Consider the following 22703-nt stretch of genomic DNA (forward strand, 5'->3'; position numbering starts at 1 on the left):
TTTTGCGGTGACGGCGGCGCAGCCAATGGGGAGGGAGGGGAAAGGCAGAAGCGGGAGCGCGCGCGCAACCAAACGCGGCTTCGGCTTTGGCTTCCCGGGCGGCGGTTGGGGCCTCTGGCTTGTTCCCGCCCTTTCCTTTGCTTTCCTTTCCTTTCTCCGGCGTTTATGTGAGAGCGGCGGCGCCATCTTGTGAGCCCTCCCATCCCGCGCGCGCGCCATTTCGCTCTCCTCCTCCTTCTCTTTCTCTCTCTGTGTGGAGGACACAGGCAAACGGGCGGGCGCCATGTTTGTCAGGAAGGCATAGCAAACAGCAGCTGCTGCTCAGGCTCTCCTTGACTCTCCTTTTCCCTCCTTCCTTCAGCAGCTCACCCCCGTTGGATGTGGACGTGCGTGTAAAATGGATGTGATCTAATCCCTCTCCCCCTCCTTCCCTCAGGAATGAGCCCTTGGAGCCCTTCCTGCGCCATTTTTTTTGCTTTGTTGGTTTGTGTGTGTGAGAAGGACATTCCCCATAGGACTATTCTTTTGTTATTGTATTTGTGGTCTTTCTGTTGTGTGTGTGAGTCTGAAGGAAATTTTGGTCATTTCTACCCTCCAAAGCGATGGATAGGCCCATTGTATGCCAGTGTGTGATCTTATCCCATGAGGGAAACCTTGAGGGGAAGGACACTTTCGCCTTTCCATAGACCATTCCCTACAGCTTTGAAGGGAAGGAGGACACTTTCACCCTTGTTAAAAGTAATGTGGCGATGGGTTAAACCCCTTTCTGCCCAGTCTCTTGTTTGTATATGTGTGATTGCCCTTTTTTTTCCTTGTGAGGCTTTTACCTTGACATAGAACGACTTTTGTGTCGCCTTTTTAAACAAAATCGTGTCCTTTTCCCCACAGGTCCTTTTGTTGTGTGTGTCTATGTGTGATTGTTCCTCCCCTGAATCCTGAAGGGGAAAGGACTCTCTTTCTTGGTGAGGCGCTCCTCCTGCTGCTTCTTTGTGCGCGCTCGCGATTGCCTCGTTGTGTGTGTGGTTTGTGTGCATGTTGTGTGTGTGATCGCGCCTCCTCCCTCCCCTCCCTTCCCAACCACTGGCAGCAGCAGCAGCAGTGCCCAGCCTTCCTCCCTCTCTCCTCCTTCCTCCTCCTCCTCCTCACACACAGCCAGAGCCAGCACAATGGCCTTTGAAAGCTTGTTCTCCAAGCCCCCAAACCCAATTCTTGACCAAAACATGCCCGACTCTGACAGGCAACATGCAGGGGACGAAAGGTCGAGTAACCCTTCTTCTCTCTCTCTTTCTTTCTTTCTTCTCCGCTTCTCAGTGGCGATAAGAAATGACGATATGCTGTGAGATGATGGTGGTAATAATAATAATAGTAATAATAATAATGTCGTAAATTGTGCCTAGGTGGATTTAAGAAACAAAAGGGGAGGAAAAAATAATGTCTATAGCGTTGTAATGGGGATGGGTGATGGGGGAGAAGTCACCTTCAGCCTGAAAAAAAGGGTGGTGGTGGTGGTATATATTTAAGAGAGAGAAAAAAATAATAAATCTAGATACATGGATGTTTGATCAAAGAGCATTTTGCATGCATTTTTTATTTTTATACATTTCATTCTGTTAAAAGGAAAAAAATCCATCTTTTCATACAACGCACGCAGTGGGTGTCTGTATAATGTCACCATTGTTCTTCTTTCCTCACTCCCATTTGAAATCAAAAACAGTTGTGTTTTCCTCCCATGTGGTATACATGAAGCTACATGTAAATGTCGACACCGTACACATTTAACTAGATTTAAGGGGAGGGGTGCAGGGGAGTTCGTATTCAATGTTATCTCTGCCACTTTTCAATCCTAAACCAACAAACCCAAACCCTTTCTGTGGTTTGAGATCCTGCATCTTCCTCCTCTCTTTTCAGCAGACTTTTTCCCCCTACAGATTTCACTTTTCATGTTTCTCAAACAGGAGACTCCTTAAATAATTTTCCATACATTCAATGACATGTATGCATTTTTTTGATCAAAGTAACGTGTTTCCAATAATGAACAAGTCTCCCTGTAAAAACTTATTCCACTCCACAATCATATAAAGGATTTTTAAAATCAGTGATACAAAACATATACATAGCCCCAAGCACTTTATGGTATAGTCTGTTTCCATTTTCTGCTAGTATGAGATAAAATGACTTGCACGCAGCAACAGTGAATCAGGTCTGGGCCTTGTACCTAGATCTACATACCAGCAGTCTTTTAGTAAAGTAGCAGCATTTTACATGTTAATGAAATAATTCTTTCTTCAAACTGGATACTAAGTAGTATATTACAAGCTTTGTCAGAACTGATATAAATGCCACCTGTTACATAGTGAATTCTTTTTAAAAGAAATGGTTGCCAATTACTAAATTACTAGTTTTGAGCTTATTCTGTGACTTTCTGTTATTTTAAAATTAAAAACTGACGGAAAGTACAAAATCATATTCATGCAAAGTATTCTCATTTATAGAAGGAAGACTCAACAAATGTGTAGGTATTAAAAATTCAGTTTTCATCTCATTTGTTTACCCTAACAGAAGATGCATTGATCTATATTAGAGTGACCCTACATAGTGTGAGAAGTAGAATTGGATCTTGTAAATGTATAACTTTGCAGAAGTAGTAACTCCTTTATGAGTTGACTGCTGTCCTTGCTTATTTGCATGTTTATTTGTACTTTAAAAATTCCCTTATGTCCCAATAATAATATGGTTAACTTTAAAACAGGATATTTAGAATTAATCATTCAGAGCAAAACAAAAAGTTTACTCCCTTATATTTCAGCAATTAGTTGCTTCTAAATAATTTCCCCCCCATAATATGTTGAATAGAATGTTTTAGAAGAATAGGTTTCTTGTTTTGTTTTGCTGTGATTTGGGAGTCCTGGTTAATGAGGGAGATCTGCTATTGTTTTGTTCCATCCCAGTGTTTAGAAGTCAGACTGTTCATTCTGTCCCAGTACTACAACAGTATACTGAACATACTGATTGCTTGGTATCTAAATACAGTCAGCCTTCCTCATTCTTGCCTTGGAGTGCAGGACCCACGTGAAAGCAGAAAAAACACATTTTAAAAGGTTCTTTGTTTCTTGAGAAAACACCTCTACAGGAATGTCTAGGTACTCCATCATGACTCTGTTGCCACCTTTTGGCAGAAGTTGGCCACACAATCATAATGGAGGAACTAGTAATTCCTAGAGAGAACATTAAATCTGCAAAAGTGAAACCCACAAATGTGGAGAGTCAACTAGTAGATAGAAGTATATCAACTATTTCAGCATTTATAAAGTGAAGACACATTGGCTGAGCATTTCCCTTGTTGAGAATTTATAAGTCAATTAGGTTGGGTTGGGTCAGTAGCCAGCAACTCAAAATAAAAATGCAGTGCTATTCAAAAGGTCATTTTGATACCCAGGAAATAAGAATAGGAATAGGTGTGGCTCTTATCTTGTGAAACCTGATTCTGATTACCAGAGTTGTGAACAAAGTGATAATATACTACTTGTACAGTGTATTGGGTTGTATACTGACTGAAAGGATAAGTTCGTGATATGTCAGAATTGCAACACATAATTTACCCTCTCAAGGGGAATGAACAATTAATTACAAGAAATATGGCATTGCAGAACTTAATCATAGTAGTAAGAATCTGGTTTTATAAGAAGTAAAAACTACATTTAGTTTTGTTTTTAAATGAACTTTAATTTTTAAAATTTTGATTTCATCTCATTTTTCCTGAAGTTAGTCAAAAGAGGGTAACCGTTATTTTAAAAGCGTTTCTTAAAATTATTCTATCTTAGATTTTTCTTCTTCTTGCATTTCATACAGACACAATTCAACTTGAATAAGGGAAAACTAATGTCATCTTAAATTTAACATAAATATGAAACTTGATTAGTGAGATCACTTTAATAGAAATGAGAATATTCTTGCATCTAAGTCATTGTATATGTCATTACATAAATGTTTACAATCACCTCAGAAATTCATGATTACCAAAGAAGCAGTAGCATTTTAAAAAAAACAAGTGGAGACATTTTGGGGTCCAATGCAAAACAGCCTTTATGTACCATGTAACATTTGAGGCTTGTTGTCATCAGGGGAACAGAATTTATAAATTATGCTGATCATGCTTTGTTATAAGTAAAGGTCCTTAAAATGTTTTAAAGGTTTTTCCAATCTTATATATGGCCAAAAAAACTATATGTTAAAGGAGATTACTTTGTGAATTAAATATATGCAGTTCCTGAAAAATCTAAAATAAGTGAATGTCATAGTTAAAAACTGTACCAACCAAATTACTGAGGATAGTTCTATGATAAACATTTCACTATTGATGTAAAGCAGGGGTCCTCAAACTTTTAAAGCAGCGGGCCGGTCCACAATCCTTCAGACTGTTGAGGGGCCGAATTATAATTTGAAAAAAAAAATATGAACAAATTTCTATGCACACTGCACATGTCTTATTTGTAGTGCAAAAAACAACAACAATGGAAGAACAATACAATATTTGAATATAAGAACAATTTTAACCAACATAAATCTATCAGGATTTCAAAGGACAGTGTGGACCTGCTTCTGACCAATGAGATAGTCAAGTTAATTAGGGTTGTTGTTGTTGTTGTTGTTGTGTGCCTTCAAGTCATGTCAGACTTTGGGCGAGCCTGAGTCTAAAATTATTCATTTATTTATTTACTATTACTACATTTATATCCCACCCTTCTCACCCCAAAGGGGACTCAGAGCAGCTGTATGTACAAACAATATGTTATATTATTAGCATAGCGCAATATTAGCATTATATATTGCTATATATTGAACAATACCACTGTACTGTAATATTATATATAATATATAACAAATAATTTAATATTATATGGTATTATTATTAGTGTTGTATAACATATTTTTATCAATATTATATGTATATATAATATATTATTAAAACTGATATAAAATATTATATTATAAAACGGAGGGCGGGGACCAGATAAATGACCTTGGAGGGCCGCATCCGGCCCCTGGGCCTTAGTTTGGGGACCCCTGATGTAAAGGCAGTCCCTGATTGACAAATGACTCATAGTTAAGAATGGGGTCAGACAACAGGAAGTGAGAGAAATATACCCCTCAAAAGGTAGAAAGAGTTACCATGGCAAAATATGTCTCCACTGAAGCTTTATCGACAACCCTTGTTTCCACAACATGCCACTTTTTTCAAAACCCAATTATCACATGGACGAAAAGTGAGGTGAAATCTTCTGAACAGGGGCACAGACAGCAAAACAAACACCACAGGGGGGTGTTAACCATTCCTATTCTATCCAATCTATATGTATGTATGACTGGAGTTAAAGTTAAAAATATACCTGTTCTGACTTAAAATCGGTTCTTAAATTCAACTTAAGAACAAACAGAACCTATCTTGTTCATAACTTGGGGACTGCCTGTACAGACATATTTATAGTTTCGTGCCCATTCTGGAAGGTGACCAGTAGGCCATCTATTATAGCTCACTATAGAAGAGGACATTCTAAAGATCGAGTACTCCTTGAAAATCTCTACAGAGTTTTGTTTATTGTCCAAATAGTTTTTCTGGTCTTTTCCTTAATTCTTTCTACTGGTGCTTGTACGTTTCATTTTCCTTATTTATGACTCTAGAGTCAGTGTGGCGTAATTTGAGTGTTGAACTATGACTCTGGAGCCTAGGGTTTGAATCCCTGCTCAGCCATGGGAACCCTCTGGGTGATCTTGGGCAAGTTGCGCATTCCCAGCCTCAGAAGAAGGCAAAGGCAAACCTTCTTTGAACAAATCTTGCCAAGGGAATCCCATGATAGGCATGCCTTATATGGAAGAAACAACTTGAAAGCAGACAAGAACAGAGTTAGCAGTAATCCTGAGATAGATCTTCTTATTACAATATCTCTCTATTGTTAACTATTTTCCTGAAAGTGATTAGGCATGTTAAGCATATATACACTTCAAATTGGAGTTAAATTCTTCCCTTCAACATTTAACTCACTGAGAAAAAACCATTGCCTGATAATATTTGGGAGATCATTTTTTTTAATTTCATTGCAAACAAAAAATCATTTCAAAATACCGTTTAACTTCAACACTTTTGTAAAGGCATCCTTATAGTTCATTTGTTTAAAAGAAATCAGATTTAAAAAATAATACCTTTAATGTGAGACTTTTTAAATGGCATGTTCCATTTACAATTCATGTTTGAAATCTAACTAGAACCCCTCTGTTGACAAAAGAATTCTGTCAGCAAGAATTTGGATGTGAGCTTTTCAATGCTTGCCATTTTCAAAGGGCACCTCAAGTATTCTTGAAAATAATTTGCATTTGTAATAAATTCCTAGGGTAGCAATTTATGGGATAGTAGTGTTAGTCTGTTGCAGGAAAACATCAAAGTTTTGTGACACCTTAAAAGACCAAAAAAAGGAATCTTTTATAAGCTTTCATGGATTATGGATCACTTCATCAGATGGATAGTAGTATTGATTATTGGATACCTACTTTGGTGATTTGTCTCAGTTGTTTCTTAATAGAGTTGGTCTTGGAAGTTCTTTTCTTAAAGAATGGCTGCCTTGAGTTTAGAGACAGAATGCCCTATGAAACTGCAATGTTCTCATCCTCCATTTTTAAATCTTGGAATGTCTGATGTCAATTTTTAATCTATTTATTTTGTGTAGAAATTGTGTTGAAAAATAAATGGTCCAAATGTTCTATGTAATTTCTGAGTCTTAGGAACTAGTGGTTCAATCACAAGCTCCCAGCAGTTATTATGTAAAAGATGCTGACCTAATCGGGCACCTCTGTTTGTCCTTTTTGGCAACTAGCAATACTTTCTAGGGTTCATGCTTTCCTTACTTTAGACTGGCTGTGATTTACAGATCTGTTTTACTTCTTTTTGGCTTAGTTGACCTGGAATAATTTCTAGACCTGCTGATTATAATTCTATTACTTCTCCCTTCATCCTGCCCGATACCCTGTGATTGACCTGTCCTGAACTAACCACTACAGGTCTTGTATTCTAACCACCTGGTTCTTGGATCACTTGCTGACTAGAACTCAGGACAGGTGGAAAGTAGTATAAACATGGGCAGCAGAGAGGAACTGCTTCAACAGAACTGGACTGACTGAGCAAGTAAATCTGCTCACTACTTTTGTGCCTAATCTTCAAGCACGGATTAACCACAAGCAGCTACTACCTAAACTGTAGCTTTCTTGATGAAAGTGCCCCCCGTGTCTCTACTAGACAAATTCAGTGGCTCCACAAATGCACTGCATTGCAGGATTAGTGTAAAGATGGTTTGGTGGGCGACATCTTGGACAGGGTGGTCCAGATTGACATCCTCCTCTCACCCACTTCCCTACAGAAACGAATCAAGCAATGCTTTGAATTAATGAATGGCTGGTAACCATTTTACATTACCAGGAAGCTGCTGGCAACAATGATCTTTCTTAGTCTGAGGAGCTTGGCATTTGAGGCATGAAGCTGCAGATGCTGAAGACTCAGGCATTGTTGATTGATCAACAAGGGGAAGGGGAGAGATTGTGCAGTTCTCTGTGATTATTAAGTAAAAGACATTGACTTTATTAGGGCACCTGGTGTCATGAGGACCATTATCTATAAATCTCCCACTACCTGGCAGCTTTGTTACTTTCAATCCCCCTTGGTGACTAACAGTATGTTTCGGTGTTTGTGTTTTCCTTATCTTGGACTGGCTATGAATAATTTCTGAACCAGCTGATGATCACTCTGTTGCTTTCCCCTTCATCTTGTTGGATTCTCTATGAGTGACTTGAACTAATTAACTATTCAACAGTTCTTGTCTTCTAAATTGGATATGCATTGTCTTACATTAAAGCTTTCCTGCTTTAGAAATACATTGGAGTAAATATATGAAAACTTTGTTTTAAACATTTATCTCTCATTCTAAAAGAAAATATTCAATGAACTATTTTTCCAAGGGAAAAGGACTTCGGGGGAAAGAAGTGGGAAGAAAGTACTGAATTTTACCAGGGTTTTTCATGTGCCTAGTTGTAGCATGGTGTTCAGATGTCGAGAGTTGATTTTATTGTGTGTTCTGGATAAGAAAAGGCGGCTGAGAGGAGACATGATGAGGGCCATGTATAAATATGTAAGGGGAAGTCATAGGGAGGAGAGAGCAAGCTTGTTTCCTGCTGCCTTGGAGACTCGGACACGGAACAGTGGCTTCAAACTACAGGAAAGGAGATTCCATCTGAACATTAGGAGGAACTTCCTCACTGTGAGAGCTGTTCATAGTGGAACTCTCTGCCCTGGAGTGTGGTGAAGGCTTCTTTGGAGGCTTTTAAGCAGAGGCTGGATAGCCATCTGTCGGGGGTGCTTTGAATGTGATTTTCCTGCTTCTTGCATGGGGTTGGACTGGATGGCCCGTGAGGTTCTTTCCAACTCTACAATTCTATGATTCTATTATCCAAGTGGCTTGTACTGCATGTGAAGTTTAATGCAGTTTTATTTCTTTTACTGCTTTTTATTTTGGGTTTTAACTGTTTTATTGAAATTTATTATCTGCTTTTCTACCTTAATTTGTTAATTACATAATAGTTATTTATTATTGTTTATGCTTGGTTAATTTGTTAATTATTGGTTTATTAATAGTTTTAGGTATATGTTAGTTTTTTATTCAATCATAGTTTTGCAGTGGTTTGGAAACTGAAATTTTAAAATGGCATTCAGATATTTATTAAAACTACATATAAGCTCTGCAATATCTTTTAAGAAACAGTAAATTGTAAAAAATCTACAGAGCTACTTTGTATTTGAGAGGGAACTTGTTGTCTGGGTGATTGTGTCTTTATTCTGTCACTTTAAATTTTCCAAATACATAACTGAGTTCATACTATATCTTTGTGAATTAGAGAGGATGGTGAACTTGAGGATGGTGAAATAGATGATACGGGATTTGAAGAAGATAAGGATGAGCAAGATACAAAAGCTGAAGATAAACAGAAAAATGAAAAAGCACATAGGAAATCCCGAAAGAAGCGCAAAAAAGAGAAAGAGAAGAAAAAATCAAAAAGGAGAAGACGAGATAAACACAAGGTTAGAATTTTGAGTCAGTGATATGTGCAGCTTCTGTACTCACAGAGATGGAAAGGCCTGGGAAAAACTGGAAAAATGTGGGAGGCGTGAAGAAAAATGTTTATTCCCCATTTTTCTGATTTTTTTTCAGGCCTTTGCATCTCTACTCACAGTGATTATTTTCCTTTACTGAAATCCATTTGAAACAATTCTTATACATTGTGATACCTTTGTGTGCTTTCACTGATGATGAAACTCTGTGATGAAGATATTTCCCACAGTTGTGGGAATTATCCCACAGGTGTGGAGGAACCAGCCCACTGATGCATTGCATTCTAGTTCCTGCTTTTCCAGAATCACATGTGAGCTGGAAAACAGAAACAAGAATGAATTCTGTCCTTGAATTCCAGTCTTGTGGTGTGGGCATGGATTTAGATGATAATGGTGATAATATGACATCTTAAGGCAAGCTTGAATGCATGCCATGAGATAGTCTAGTACTGCACGATATGTGTACAGCTGAAATGCAACCCAACTTTATTAATATATCTTCATAATAATTAAATTGATTTAATATATTAATCTTTGTGATCATTTGAGTTGTACACTCTTAACCTATGGCATTCTTTTCTTCCTACCCTAATTGCAGTGTCTAAAGTACACTCTGTAAGGTATATGTCTACATTATAAAATGAAACCTCTTGCTTTTCAGCACAATTCCCCTTCTAGCGATGATAGTTCTGATTATAGCATTGATTCTGAAGCTGAACGTTCAGAAAGATCCCATAAGAAAGGCGGCAGTTTCTACAGAGATTATGAGTCTTCATTTCAGGTACATCTTCTAATTTGACATAATTTTGTTTTTAAATATGCAGTTGGCCCACAATTATTGCAAGGGTTAAGGCCCCAAAGACCTGGAAAAGTGGAAAAATCATGAACACAGTACGATCCCTGTATCTTTAGGAGATACGACTCAAGATCCCCTATGGATACCTGTAACCAGGGATAATAGCAGAGCCTATGTTTTAGTTATGTTTGAGCCAGATACATAGAATAGCACTGGAAGACCTAGAGAAGCACACAAACACTTCCAGTTGTGGCCTCTCAAGTTCCTACATACCCTTCCTGCTAACCTTTCCCTCTTTTGTTCATCTGCTCAAAGGAGTAAGTGAGGGAATGCAGGTGTGGTTGGGTTCAGTTAGTTTGATTATTTCCTAGTGACCAAAGATTGGTCACTGACTAAGCCGAACATAACTGAAAACAGCCCAAGATGGGCACTGCCATTTTTAAAATCCCTATTAATAATGACAAGGGTGGTTGTAGTGGAAAATAATCCATGAATAATCAGATTTGCAACAGTTAAAACCATAAATATAAAGGGCCAACAGTTCTATCTCAGACTATATCATCATCTTTTTTTAAAAAAAGTTTAAACCTTTTAAAATGTTTCATTCTAGGGCAGTGGTTCTCAGCCTGTGGGTCCCTGGGTGCTTTGGCCTACAACTCCCAGAAATCCCAGCCAGTTTACCAGCTGTTAGATTTCTGGGAGTTGAAGGTCAAAGCATCTGGGGACCCACTGGTTGAGAACTACTGGTCTAGGACCTATATTTTGTTAATTTACATATATGCTGTTTTCCCATGTTCTTTTTAACCAGCCATATGTAATCTTATTTTCTTGATTTGCTTTCACTTTTATGAAATGGATATAAGGTATACAGACAAAAGGAACAACATTTTCCCTTTTAACAAGTTACCAAAATTTTGAGACAGAATAAAGCAATTTCTATGCTTGTCCCTTTCAATCCCAGTGTTGAAAGCTTCCATTAACTCTTCAGTTTCTGCAAAAGAAATTGATGACACATTGGGTGTTACTAGTACTATAAGTTGACCTCATGTGTAAGTCAAAGGCAGATTTTGGGGCCAATATTATGCATTTTGATAAAGACGTAAATATAAGTCAAGGATGTCCCTGGTCGCTAGCACTGCCATTTTCCCATCCAGGCATTCGAACAGCTCAGATGTGGCACTGCAGCAGAAAGAAAAAAGGGAATTACTACTACTTTTATGTTTTTCTAAGACAAATTAAGTTATCGCCTTTTGCTCAGCAGCACAAAAAGGGAGTAAAGAGTAAAGATACAGTACTTACTTTGAACTGTAGATAAATCTACATAGGCTTTTTGGGTTGATTCTTTGACTAAAACATCTAGACTTACACATAAGTATACAAGATACACTACTTTCACTTTCTTGTTGCTTGCTTCAGATTTTTTTAACAGTAAAGAAAACTTCAGCGTGATTAGCTTGTAGATGACTCAAATAAATATGCTTTATTGTTGAGATATTTATAGTTTGGGTTTTTATTATGTATATGTATCAGAGAAGGATCTGCATAACATCCTTAACAAGAACATTAGTTACAGGATAGAAATATTATTTATCTGAATGATTTCTTATAGACTAAAATGAGAAGACATACAAATGGTTCAATTGAATATCTCACAGAGGTACAACAGTCACTCAAAAATCTGATTGTTCTCCAAAGTAATTTGATCTCAAGCTACCTTATGTTTTTGCCGGGGAAAATATGGGTAATACATATTTCATTTATTACTGTCTTGTAAAGTTAGAATTACTCAGTTATTAGCTGGAGTATGATTTCAAACTAATTAATATGCAGTGCATCCTTTGCCTTACAATTTAAAATTATACATGCATTCAAAAGGAAGTTTACATTTTATGAAGGAAGTAAACCCCATGATAGGATTGCTGTAGGGTTGTTGTAAGTCAAAATTAAAACAATAGTAACAACAGTAAGGCAAAATAAGTTTTAACTTGAGTCCTTCTCATGAGAAATAATTGATGCTACTTTTCAAAAAAGCTGCTTATGTTTCATCCTAGTTTTTTAGCTTTCTCTGTAAGAACTGGAGCAGAAAATGTATGCCTTCATTTCTGATTCTGATTTCTAATTATTTATTTTTTCATAAAAAAATTGCTAGTTTGCATTATTTTTACATAAAATATTGGGAGCTTTGCAGCTAACTTGGGTTAACTTGACACATTTGAATTAAATATTTTTATTTCGGTCTATGACAAGCATTTTTGACACATTTAGTTTTGCGTACTGCTACCTTTCTCCCTTTTGGCACAGAGCACATTGAATTCTGCCTATGCTTTTGTGGTGTATATTAATTTGAATGCTGAAGAAAATTGTGTCAGTCCTCTATTAGGTAGTTTTCTTAATTTCTTGATACACTTCAGTTTAGCTGCAACAAACACTATAGCAAAAATCAGTTATTTATAGGCTGAATTTTTTGTAGGAAAGAGCAACACAATGGCTTATTCCAACATTCAGCCCTTTATCCTACAATCTTTTGAGACCCAAGATAAATGCTTCTTCTTTTAGGGCAGTGGGAAATAAAAACTTGAGATGATAGAAGTCTTTGCTAGATTGGGGAACATGGCAAAGAATGATTATATCAGCCAAACATTAAATTTTATATTTCCTTTAAGTTGTATAGCGAAAACTGGTGTTGAGCACTTGCTTTTCTTGTGCAACTCTTCACATCTGTAGTCAAACTACATCTTGGAGACTTGTTGTTGATTGACATAGATGAAATTTACAGTTTGTATCCTGATGTTTTCTCTCATCCAGCATGGGCATATTTCAGGGAAGTATCTCCCTTTGCAGAAGACACTGCATATAAAAAAATCAAAAAACAAAGACTATGACAATTATAGTGATGACTTTGGCTATAATGAAGACGAAAAAGAGGATTTCGTTGACCAGCTAAAACAATATAGACAAGCTAAAGAGACTTCAAATTCTGATTTAGATGCTCCAGTTTCAAAAGAACTAATGAAACAAGGAATGAAAGGAATTCAGAAAGGTAAGGAAGTAATCTAAGAGTAATCTTTTGTGAGTCAAAATTCACACTATGCAGAGTGGTATTTACAGTATTAGCAGTGATCCAGTCTAAACAAACCAGCAATTTCCCCAACTCCTGGTGAGGAATCTTTGTGGTGGTTGAATATTTTCTTAGTTGCCAGTGTCTTTACAAACAAAATTGGTGTGGCAGAATGTAGAATCATAAAAGTTGGAAGACACCACAAGAGCCATCTGATCCAACCCTCTGCCATTCTGGAAAATACTGTACAACCAAAGCTCTCCTAATAGATGGCCATCCAGACTCTTAAAAACCTCCATTGAAGGAAGCCCTACCAACTTCTGAGACAGAATAATAATAATAATAATAATAATAACAACAACAACAACTTTATATATGAGCCGCCCTAGCTCCCCAGCATATTCCACTGCTGAACAGCTCTTATAAACAGGAGGTCTTTTCTAATGTTTAAGTGGTACTATTGCTTCCCTCCGTCTATACTTCTACAGCCTAGAATCAAATGGATTTTTAGCTGCCACATCACAATTTGATGTTAAAATTTACTGGGGTATGTTTTGTTTCTGGCATCATTAATTCTTGTCTTATTCCTTCCTCCTTCAACTCATTTTTACTACCTTGGCTGTTACTGCTCTACTTACATTTTTTAAAATGTAAATATATTTTCAGGAATGAACTTAATTAGTACTTAGAAGTCATTTTGAAAGGTTTCAAGAAAATTAAGAACAATTTGTTTGCTGTTTTATCTCAGAAATTACTTCAAAAGGCATTTAATTCTGAAATGAACTGCAAGAAGAGATCTTAACATGATCTGTACATTATAAGCGTTCAGTCTATGTGAATATTGTTACATTTTCAGGACATAATCCTTATGCTTTAAATGATTTTAATCATGAGGTTTTGTGCTTTTTATAAAGGTGCTGGGCAAACTATCAGTTACGGTATTGGCCGAGGGCGTGGCATACAAAAGAAATTGAAGCGTAAAGACCGTGGAAGGGGAAGAGGGATAAATAAAGGACTTGAAGAGGTAAATTATGTGGAAATTGATTCTGTTGTGTTAATGTTTGGAACTTTTATTTAGATTGCTGTAGAAGTATTTAGTGGAATGATTGGCAGTGTAAAGATTAGAATAGTCAGGCCTCCAGTACTATGGCTGTAGTAAGTGGATTTCATTGTGTTTGCACAATATGCACTATGAGATTTTTTTTTAAAGAATTGTAAGATGTAGGATAATACAACCAAGGTAAATATCATGCATTGCTAAGTAGCTGCATTAGCAAAATGAAATGACTGAAATTAATCAGCAGCAGTAAGACTACATTTTCACTTGGGTGGCTAAATTGTCAGTTCCCTTATTCATCACCACCATTAAAGACATTGCATTCAGTGATAATCTTGTTTGCTTCTTCATAAAGACGCAGTTGGCCGCTATACAACTGTATCCAGCTTCCAACTGGATCGATGAATGTATATATTGGTTTGTCTTTAAATCTTTGGAAAACTCAGTTAATCATTGATTTTTTAAATTATTTGAATACTGTAACTGTTTTGGTTGACAGTATTTAATGGAGCAACACATTAAAAAAACTACTTGTTTTTCTAGGAAATAAAGCCAGTGAAGAAATGGCCAACTATGAGTCAAGCGTTCATAAACCAGCATACTGTGGAACACAAAGGAAAACAAATATGCAAATATTTCCTAGAGGCACGGTGTATTAAGGTGACTATATTGTTATACACTCTGTTTAAAATTGGGATATTGAATTATTTTTATTGCTCATGATTTATGACAAACCATTTTTATGTGCTTAGTATAAAAAGATACCAGAGAAAGCTATTTATGGAACTGTAAGGAAAGTCAAAACGAAAGCTACCGTAGTTCTAGACACTGGTGCATACTTTCAGACTTAATATTAAAAATGAGCAATATAGAATCAAAAGTGTTTTGTACAAGTGGTTTATATTAGCATATTTGTTCTAGTAGTCTGATACTATACATACATTCTTTCCTGGTGTGGCATCATCACTGAATTAGTTTTCAATTCTGTTGTCTTCTAGCTTTGTCCAACAGTTACATCTGGAAACCAGAGTCTGGAAATAAATTCTGAACAATTGTAGTCTTTTCAATAACTATGGAAATAATAATTTTATTATACTTACTTACTTACTTACTTTAGGCGATCCCTTGTAGGTCGAGGATGATGGTCCTCCATTTGTGGGATCTTGGGGTGGGTCCGTAGGTGGCTGAAGAGACCTATTCTTGGTCCACATGTTATCCCGCAATGAGGACATCAGTTTCCAGGTGGAAGGCGGTCCCGGTCAGGATTGGCTTGATGTTCCTTCCTCTTGGCACGTTTCTCCCTTAAGCCCTCTATTCGTGCCTCTTCGAACTCCGCAGCACAGCTGGTCACAGCTGACCTCCAATTAGAGTGCTCAAGGGCCAGGGCTTCCCAGTTCTCAGTGTCTATGCCACAGTTTTTAAGGTTGGCTTTAAGCCCATCTTTAAATCTCTTCTCCTGCCCATTCTGTTTTCCATTCTTAAGTTGGGAGTAGAGTAACTGCTTTGGGAGATGGTGGCCATTCGGACAACGTGGCCAGTCCAGCGGAGTTGATGGCATAGGAGAATTGCTTCAATGCTGGTAGTCTTTGCTTCTTCCAGCATGCTGGCATTTGTCCGCCTGTCTTCCCAAGCGATTTTCAAGATTTTTCTAAGGCAACGCTGATGGAAATGCTCCAGGAGTGTGACATCTGTAGACCGTCCACATTTCGCAGGCATAGAGCAGGGTTGGGAGGACAGTGGCTTTATAAACGAGCCTCTTGGTATCTCTACGGATGTCCTGATCATCAAACACTCTCTGCTTCATTTGGAAAAATGCTGCACTCACAGAGCTCAAGCGGTGTCAATGTTGACTTTTGTGGAGAGGTGGCTGCCAAGAAATGATCAACATTTTCTAATGTTACAGCATTAAGCTGTATTCCTGGCATTGCATAGGGGTTAGCTCGTGCCTGTTGGAAGAGCACTTTGGTTTTCTCGATGTTCAATGAGATGCCGAGCTTCTCATTTAATGGGATTTTTAAAGGTAGTTGTATAGAACAGTTAGTCAGTGATGGGAATTACAATTAGTTAGATAAGTAATAGAGACTGGTGAAGGGAAAGGAGTTTTGGGTCACTTAAGACTGTTTCATTCAGCTTGGATAATGAAGAGATGGGGAAAGACCTAGTGAGATGGATTACATTAATTTGGAAGAGTTAAATCAGTAGAAGTATCAATGAAGCTTTGAAATTTTCTGATCTTACATTTAATAATACCAATAACTGTATGTTGAACTTCAGTGCTCCACACATGTCTAGGAAAACTCTACAGTCGTGCTATTTGAGTGGGTGAATTCAGGCACACAGTGTAAATGGTGGGCCCAATTACCGTATATACTCGAAGATATGCTGAGTTTTTCAGCCCTTATTTATGAGCTGGAAAAGCCTTCCTTGGCTTATAATCGGGTCAAGGTCAAGGCCAGCAACAGAGCCTGCAGGCTGTTGCTTGCAATATGTGATCTATTTCTCTCTTCTCCCTTATCAGTGTTGTTTTCTTTTGCAAAGCCTCCCTCGCTCATAATAAAGAGAATGTTTTGAAAAGAGAAAGACACCCTTGCAAGTCAGGAAGAAAAATATATATTCATTAATCTTATGAAAGCATTTTTCCCTGAAATATTTGTTCAACTCTCCTACAGATATATAGGCATTAACCCCTTGTAAGCTTTTGCCATCTCTATGTACCTTTATATGTGTGTGTATCTATATACATTAATTTAATATATGAATTTCCCCTCATATGTTTGCAGGTCTTTGCAAATCCTTTATACATATAGATCCATATACCTATGTATCTGTAGCCATACATATACATTATTTTTATATATGAATTTACCCTCATACGTTTGCTAGTCTCTGCAAATATCTATATAAAGAGAGATGTCTGGATATATATGAATATATTCTTACCTACCTATATATAGGGCTTGCAAATATTACAAGGGGGAAATGAACACACAAATATATATAGACATGTCTAGATAGATATGAATACATGGCTTGCAAATATTGTAGGGGAAATGCACACACACACATACACACAGGGGATTTGCAAACGTTTCAGGGGGAAATGCATTTGTGAAATTAGTATCTATAATTATAGATCTATATCTAGCTCTGCATTGTTTATATAAGCATTGAATGTTTGCCTGTTACTATGTTGGAAGCCGGCCTGAGTCCCATGGGGGGGATAGGGTGGGATCCAAATGAAGTTTATTATTATTATTATTATTATTATTATTATTATTATTATTATTATTAGGTTATAGCTGATACCATATTGTTTTTGTTGCCCCTACTTTTCCACTTATAGAGCTAGTTTATTGTTTTTCTTTGAAATAGGTAAATATTCAAAAACATTTAACCTACTGATGCCTCGATTAATGAAATTTTATTGGTATCTATTTTTATTTTGAAATTTACCCGTAGCTGCTGCATTTCCCATCCTTGGCTTATACTCGAGTCAATAAGTTATCCCAGTTTTTGTGGTAAAATTAGGTGCCTTGGCTTATATTCGGGTCGGCTTATACTCGAGTATATACAGTAGTTAAGGGTGGAATTAAATTTGATGCTATAGTGGTGGGAAAGCAGAAGTGCCCACATTTGGTGCCATAGCAGTGGAGTAAGTGGATGTCTCTTTGTGACCTTTGTTTATTTGTTTATCTGTTAAATTTTAATTTTCGGGGGGCTAATAGAGAGAAATTGGACATTGCTGAGCCAAATTTATTAATATTATAATTGCCTTTTTAGCATGAAATAGAAGAATTCCACATTAGGAACTATAATCTCTCTTTTTATATTCACAGGGAGATCAGTGTAAATTTGATCATGATGCAGAAATAGAAAAGAAAAAGGAAATCTGCAAATTTTATATACAGGGGTATTGTACCAAAGGGGAGAACTGCATTTACATGCATAATATCCTTTGACAAAGTAATTCCAGTAATGTTGTGATTAAATAATAATAATACTAGTAATTCTTCTTTTAACTTGGATATGGCATGTATATTGTTGTTGGGTCATACGATATTGGAGCTGAGAAAGGGAAAGTGGATTTTTGTTATTACCTTTAGTTTCTATATAAAGGATGGCAAAAGAAGTATGGAAAAAGAACAGTAAAGGAGTGGCCACACCACATGTTTTCTTATTACGGTAGAGTCTCACTTATCCAAGCCTCGCTTATCCAAGCCTCTGGATAATCCAAGCCATTTTTGTAGTCAATGTTTTCAATATATCATGATATTTTGGTGCTAAATTTGTAAATACAGTAATGACAACATAACATTACTGCGTATTGAACTACTTTTTCTGTCAAATTTGTTGTATAACATGAATTTTTGGTGCTTAACTTGTAAAATCATAATCTAATTTGATGTTTTATAGGCTTTTCCTTAATCCCTTCTTATTATCCAAGATATTCGCTTATCCAAGCTTCTGCCGGCCCGTTTAGCTTGGATAAGTGAGACTCTACTGTATAACTTTTCTGGAAACTGCAGTAGCTAAAAACACAAGTTTGAGAGAAGCAACGGTTTTATTTCCTGAAAATAGTAAAAAGAAACACTATTTAAAAAAAGAAACAAATTTAACTTCTCTATGGTGATGGTTTTGCTTCAAAGCGCCTTTGCACAGAGTGCTAATGCTGTATTCCTTTTGGTACCAGGTTGAAATCCTTTTGTTTGCAGAGTCTTTTAGGAAAAAATACATTTCAAATTTAAATGTGCATTACTTATACTTTCTGTTCTCTAATCTACTCTGGGATTAAGTTGTTTAACATATGGAAGAATGTTAACGGCTCCAAACTATTCCATATACTCTTCATTTATTTATTTACCATATTTATGTCCCACCTTTCTCTACCCTGAGGGGGACTTTAAGAAAAATATTCTAGAGAGCTCATTGATCCAATTCTCAATAGCAGTCATTCCTTAAATGTCTGTGTGAAGAACTATTTCATTGTACTGTTCACTCCAACCTACTGTGCCTATCAAAGTGGTGATTGTATAAATTACTGTTTTTTAAACTGTTGTTCCAAATCCCAGATGGGGTAGCATTAGCTCAGTATTGGGATCACAAAAAATATGGGAACAATAAAAGGTTCCTCAACATCACCCATTTGCAAAAATTGGTTAGCAACAACTTGCAGGGTTTTCAGTGGACTCTGCAAAAAAAAAAATGCTTCAACTGTACTCCACGGAAAGGAAAATCAGCCTGTTCAGCAAGACTTGTAAATGTTGATTTATCAGTAAAGATTTGATTTTTATACCTATTTTATATACCTAGGTATCTGTGGTCACATAAAAATTTCTCAAGTAGAAAGGGGTCACAAGAGGGAAAGCTTGTATAAATAATACTATTAGAAAACTTATCCCTGTTACATACTCCTTAATACTGGTTCACATGAATTCCCTTGCAAGTTCTATCATACAGGAGCCAAGTGCTACCATGGGGACAAGTGCAAGTTTTCTCATGATCCACTAACTAAAGAGACTAAAGAACTACTTGATAAGGTAAGTAAATCTCCTTCTGGCATTTGTTTTATTTTTGTATCAAGAAGACACTCCTATCCAAGAGCTCTTATTGGAGATTAAAGCATAGCTATGCACATTAGGCATCCCACTTCCAGCTAAACATGGGGACGGATGCGGAACACATTCTCTAGTTCTTCCTCTGTGTGTGACCAATGAGAATTGAATTGAGTTACTCCTGCTTTGTGCCCAATAGATACTCATATAATCTGTCAGGAGTTCTCAGGTCTAGCCCTAAAATGAAAAGGAACTGTGTGGTCATGTTTGTTAGCTTTTCTGAGGTACATACATTGGGTGCAGAGGAAAACAGATTTGTCTTCTTTTCATGTCTCCTCTGTGCTGGAGAAGGGATACAGAAACTAGTGATAGTTGCATATTTAACAAGTGCGAAACTGAAGCAAACATCATGCTTCAGAAGAATTCTTGGGAAGGATGAAGTAATTATCTTACCTTTCTAATTTGGCGTTCAAGAGGATCCTTTCTTGTCATGATGAAAGTGATGGATGAACTTAAACTCAATCCATATATGAAACCAATGAAATAATTGTTTCTTATTGAGAAATCCCCCTTTTTTTTGATCTGTGCTGGTGAGTTGACCGCTTTTAGAAGCAAGAGTTTGGGTGTTATATTGCGGTCTGTTTGATCTATAGACTTAGAATATACTGTGTCTAATGCATATCTAGGTTTTTATAAACGAGTTTTGATAGGGAGCTTCAAATAATTTTGAGATTAAATGTAGTGTGTGTCTATTTGTATTTTATTCTAAACCTGGATTCCTAAGCCTTTAGGATCAGGGATTACAGAATCCCATTAAGTAAACACATGATAGGATTATATCATAACTGCTAAAATATTAGAAAATTTGGATAACTTAAAGACTGTAATATTTTTCTCTATGTTCTAGGTTTTAAATACTGATGAGGAGCCACAAAATGATGATGAGAAAGAAGTGGAAGAGCTTAGAAAACGTGGCATAGTTCCTCTTCCTAAACCACCCCCAGGAGTTGGGCTTTTGCCAACTCCACCAGAACCATACTCATTTACTGAAGAAGAGGCAGAAGACTTTCAGGATCCCTCTGGTGAATTCAAGAAAATCCCATCTCTCTTTGAGATAGTTGTGAAACCAACTGTGGATTTAGCACACAAAATTGGGAAAACGTAAGTCTTAGACTTATCAGAATTGCATATCAGGTTTTAATGGAGACAACATAAGAAGTACAGAAGAAGTGCAGAACATTGATGGCCTTCTGAGTAGCTTATAATAAAAGTAATAAGATGTTTGCTCAACCTCATTGCCCAGCTGAGTGCCACTCATTCCTCTGTGTTTTCTGTTTCTTTATCTGCATTTTCTATAGCATAAATCTGCAAATAGAAAACTGTTTTTGCAAAAGAAGAGGGAACAGTATGGAATGTGTTTTCCTTGCATGCAAGGACTCTGTCATGTTCCTCGTACTTCTTGTTCTTTTCATCTTTAAAATACAAAAGAAAATGCAGTAGCCCTTCAATACATCATGATAAGGAGCATCTGTAGTTTGTGCAGCTAGGCTAGAAGGTACACTGATAAGCTTTTAGGAAAATGACGTTAAAATGTGTACATAACGTTATTTAGATGTGATATCCCTTATTGAACTACACATTTAGCAAAATGTTCATTCAGTAATTATTTAACTTATATTTAAATTCTAATTATATTTTGCTTTTTTTAAAAATTGCAGTTACTTGGATCCATTTTAAACCCTCTAAACAAGACATTTCTATGACATCCTTTACAGAGTTACTATGATGTATCATAATATTTTCCTGCATTTTCTATTCAGTGTTGCCATTTTCAGAGAGGATAGCTGCTAAAATAATTGGTAGTCTGTGCAGTGATCTGGTTTTCAGTAAACAAAAAACAATAAAACTACAGATCATGTGGTAGTGTTTTCTAAGAGGCACTAAGCTCAATTGTTGAATGTGGTGTATGTGGGTTTATGTTTATACAGAAATTACCTTGATTTAATGTTTTGTTTTTCAGTCCACCATCCTTCTATAATAGCACATCACCACCGGGACCAGAATTTGAAGGAGACGATACGTACAATGCAGACTCAAGCCCAGGACATAATGGGTTGTCAGGACTTTCAGGTTCTCCTGGGCATCCTTGTGCAGGTCCAGCAGTGCCACAGAGCCCTCCTTTGCAGCCAGGCCCTCCAGGTTACTTGGGACCACAGGGTCCAGTTGGTGGATCTATTCACGGACAGCAGGGTGGTCCACCTTTAGCACCACCTGGAGCATCCTTCGGCTGTGCTGCTGCTCAAGACCATATAACAAACATGCCCAGAGACAGTCATTGTGCACCTGGTCCACCGTATCAGAAAATTGCTAGTGAACGAAAGCCAAACACCGGTTATGAGCCTCTTCAGAGTCCAGCCAATTTCTATGACAATTACTATTCACATCAGGCTGTACACAACTTCCAGGCAACTCCAAATGTTGGTGGTAAGTTTCAATATACAGGTATACATTTTATCCTGAGCTACAATTATATTTGCAGTGAGGAGTTGAAATGTGAGAATTCCCTGTGCTTATTCAAGATTTTAAAAAGTATTTTCACAATTCAATCATTGTGAAAGGAGTACATACCTGCTGCATGGAACCCTTAGGAATCCTGTATTATCTCTGTGTACCTTATAAGCAAAATGCATTCTTTGAAATTTCTGCTAGTGAGGCCAGGTGTAAAGAATAGGTTGCATTCTTGCTGTAAATACATCTCTTTCCAAAGAAATCACTTAAGTTTTCATATAAGAGCATATGCCAGTGGCAGTTATTCTTTGAATGCAGCCTGGTCAAGAGAAAATCAGTTGTCATCCTGTGTTTAACCAGAAACCATTAGTCTCTCCTCCACACACAGACTTCTCACCTAGCCAGTATCAGATACCTTTTTGTAAGGTCTGAAGCTCCAAAGAAATCCAAAACATATATCCAGTTCTGGAGGGATAAATGTCAGCTTGGATGTTGATGTTTCACAAAAGAGGCTAGCCATAGGGGATTGCTTGTTCATCCCTGGTTGTGTAGCTCACATTCCAGTCAACCCTTCTTCCAACGGT

At 37.0% G+C, this 22703-nt stretch overlaps 1 protein-coding gene across 2 annotated transcripts in view; it reads left to right on the forward strand.

The window, feature by feature from the left end:
- Positions 1 to 213: 213 nt before the first annotated feature.
- Positions 214 to 22703, forward strand: part of zc3h6 (zinc finger CCCH-type containing 6) — a 30160-nt gene continuing 7670 nt past the window's right edge. For both annotated transcript variants that reach the window (XM_008120086.3, XM_008120087.3), the window contains exons 1-10: positions 214 to 1258; positions 8935 to 9118; positions 9810 to 9929; positions 12750 to 12984; positions 13917 to 14026; positions 14603 to 14719; positions 17896 to 18007; positions 19487 to 19596; positions 20519 to 20772; positions 21632 to 22095. In XM_008120086.3, coding sequence (XP_008118293.1) covers positions 1167 to 1258; positions 8935 to 9118; positions 9810 to 9929; positions 12750 to 12984; positions 13917 to 14026; positions 14603 to 14719; positions 17896 to 18007; positions 19487 to 19596; positions 20519 to 20772; positions 21632 to 22095 — 1798 coding nt within the window. In that variant the 5' untranslated portion in view covers positions 214 to 1166. The remainder of the gene's footprint in view (positions 1259 to 8934; positions 9119 to 9809; positions 9930 to 12749; positions 12985 to 13916; positions 14027 to 14602; positions 14720 to 17895; positions 18008 to 19486; positions 19597 to 20518; positions 20773 to 21631; positions 22096 to 22703) is intronic.

Source organism: Anolis carolinensis, chromosome 1 (genome assembly GCF_035594765.1).
Source record: "Anolis carolinensis isolate JA03-04 chromosome 1, rAnoCar3.1.pri, whole genome shotgun sequence".
Taxonomy (NCBI): domain Eukaryota; kingdom Metazoa; phylum Chordata; class Lepidosauria; order Squamata; family Dactyloidae; genus Anolis; species Anolis carolinensis.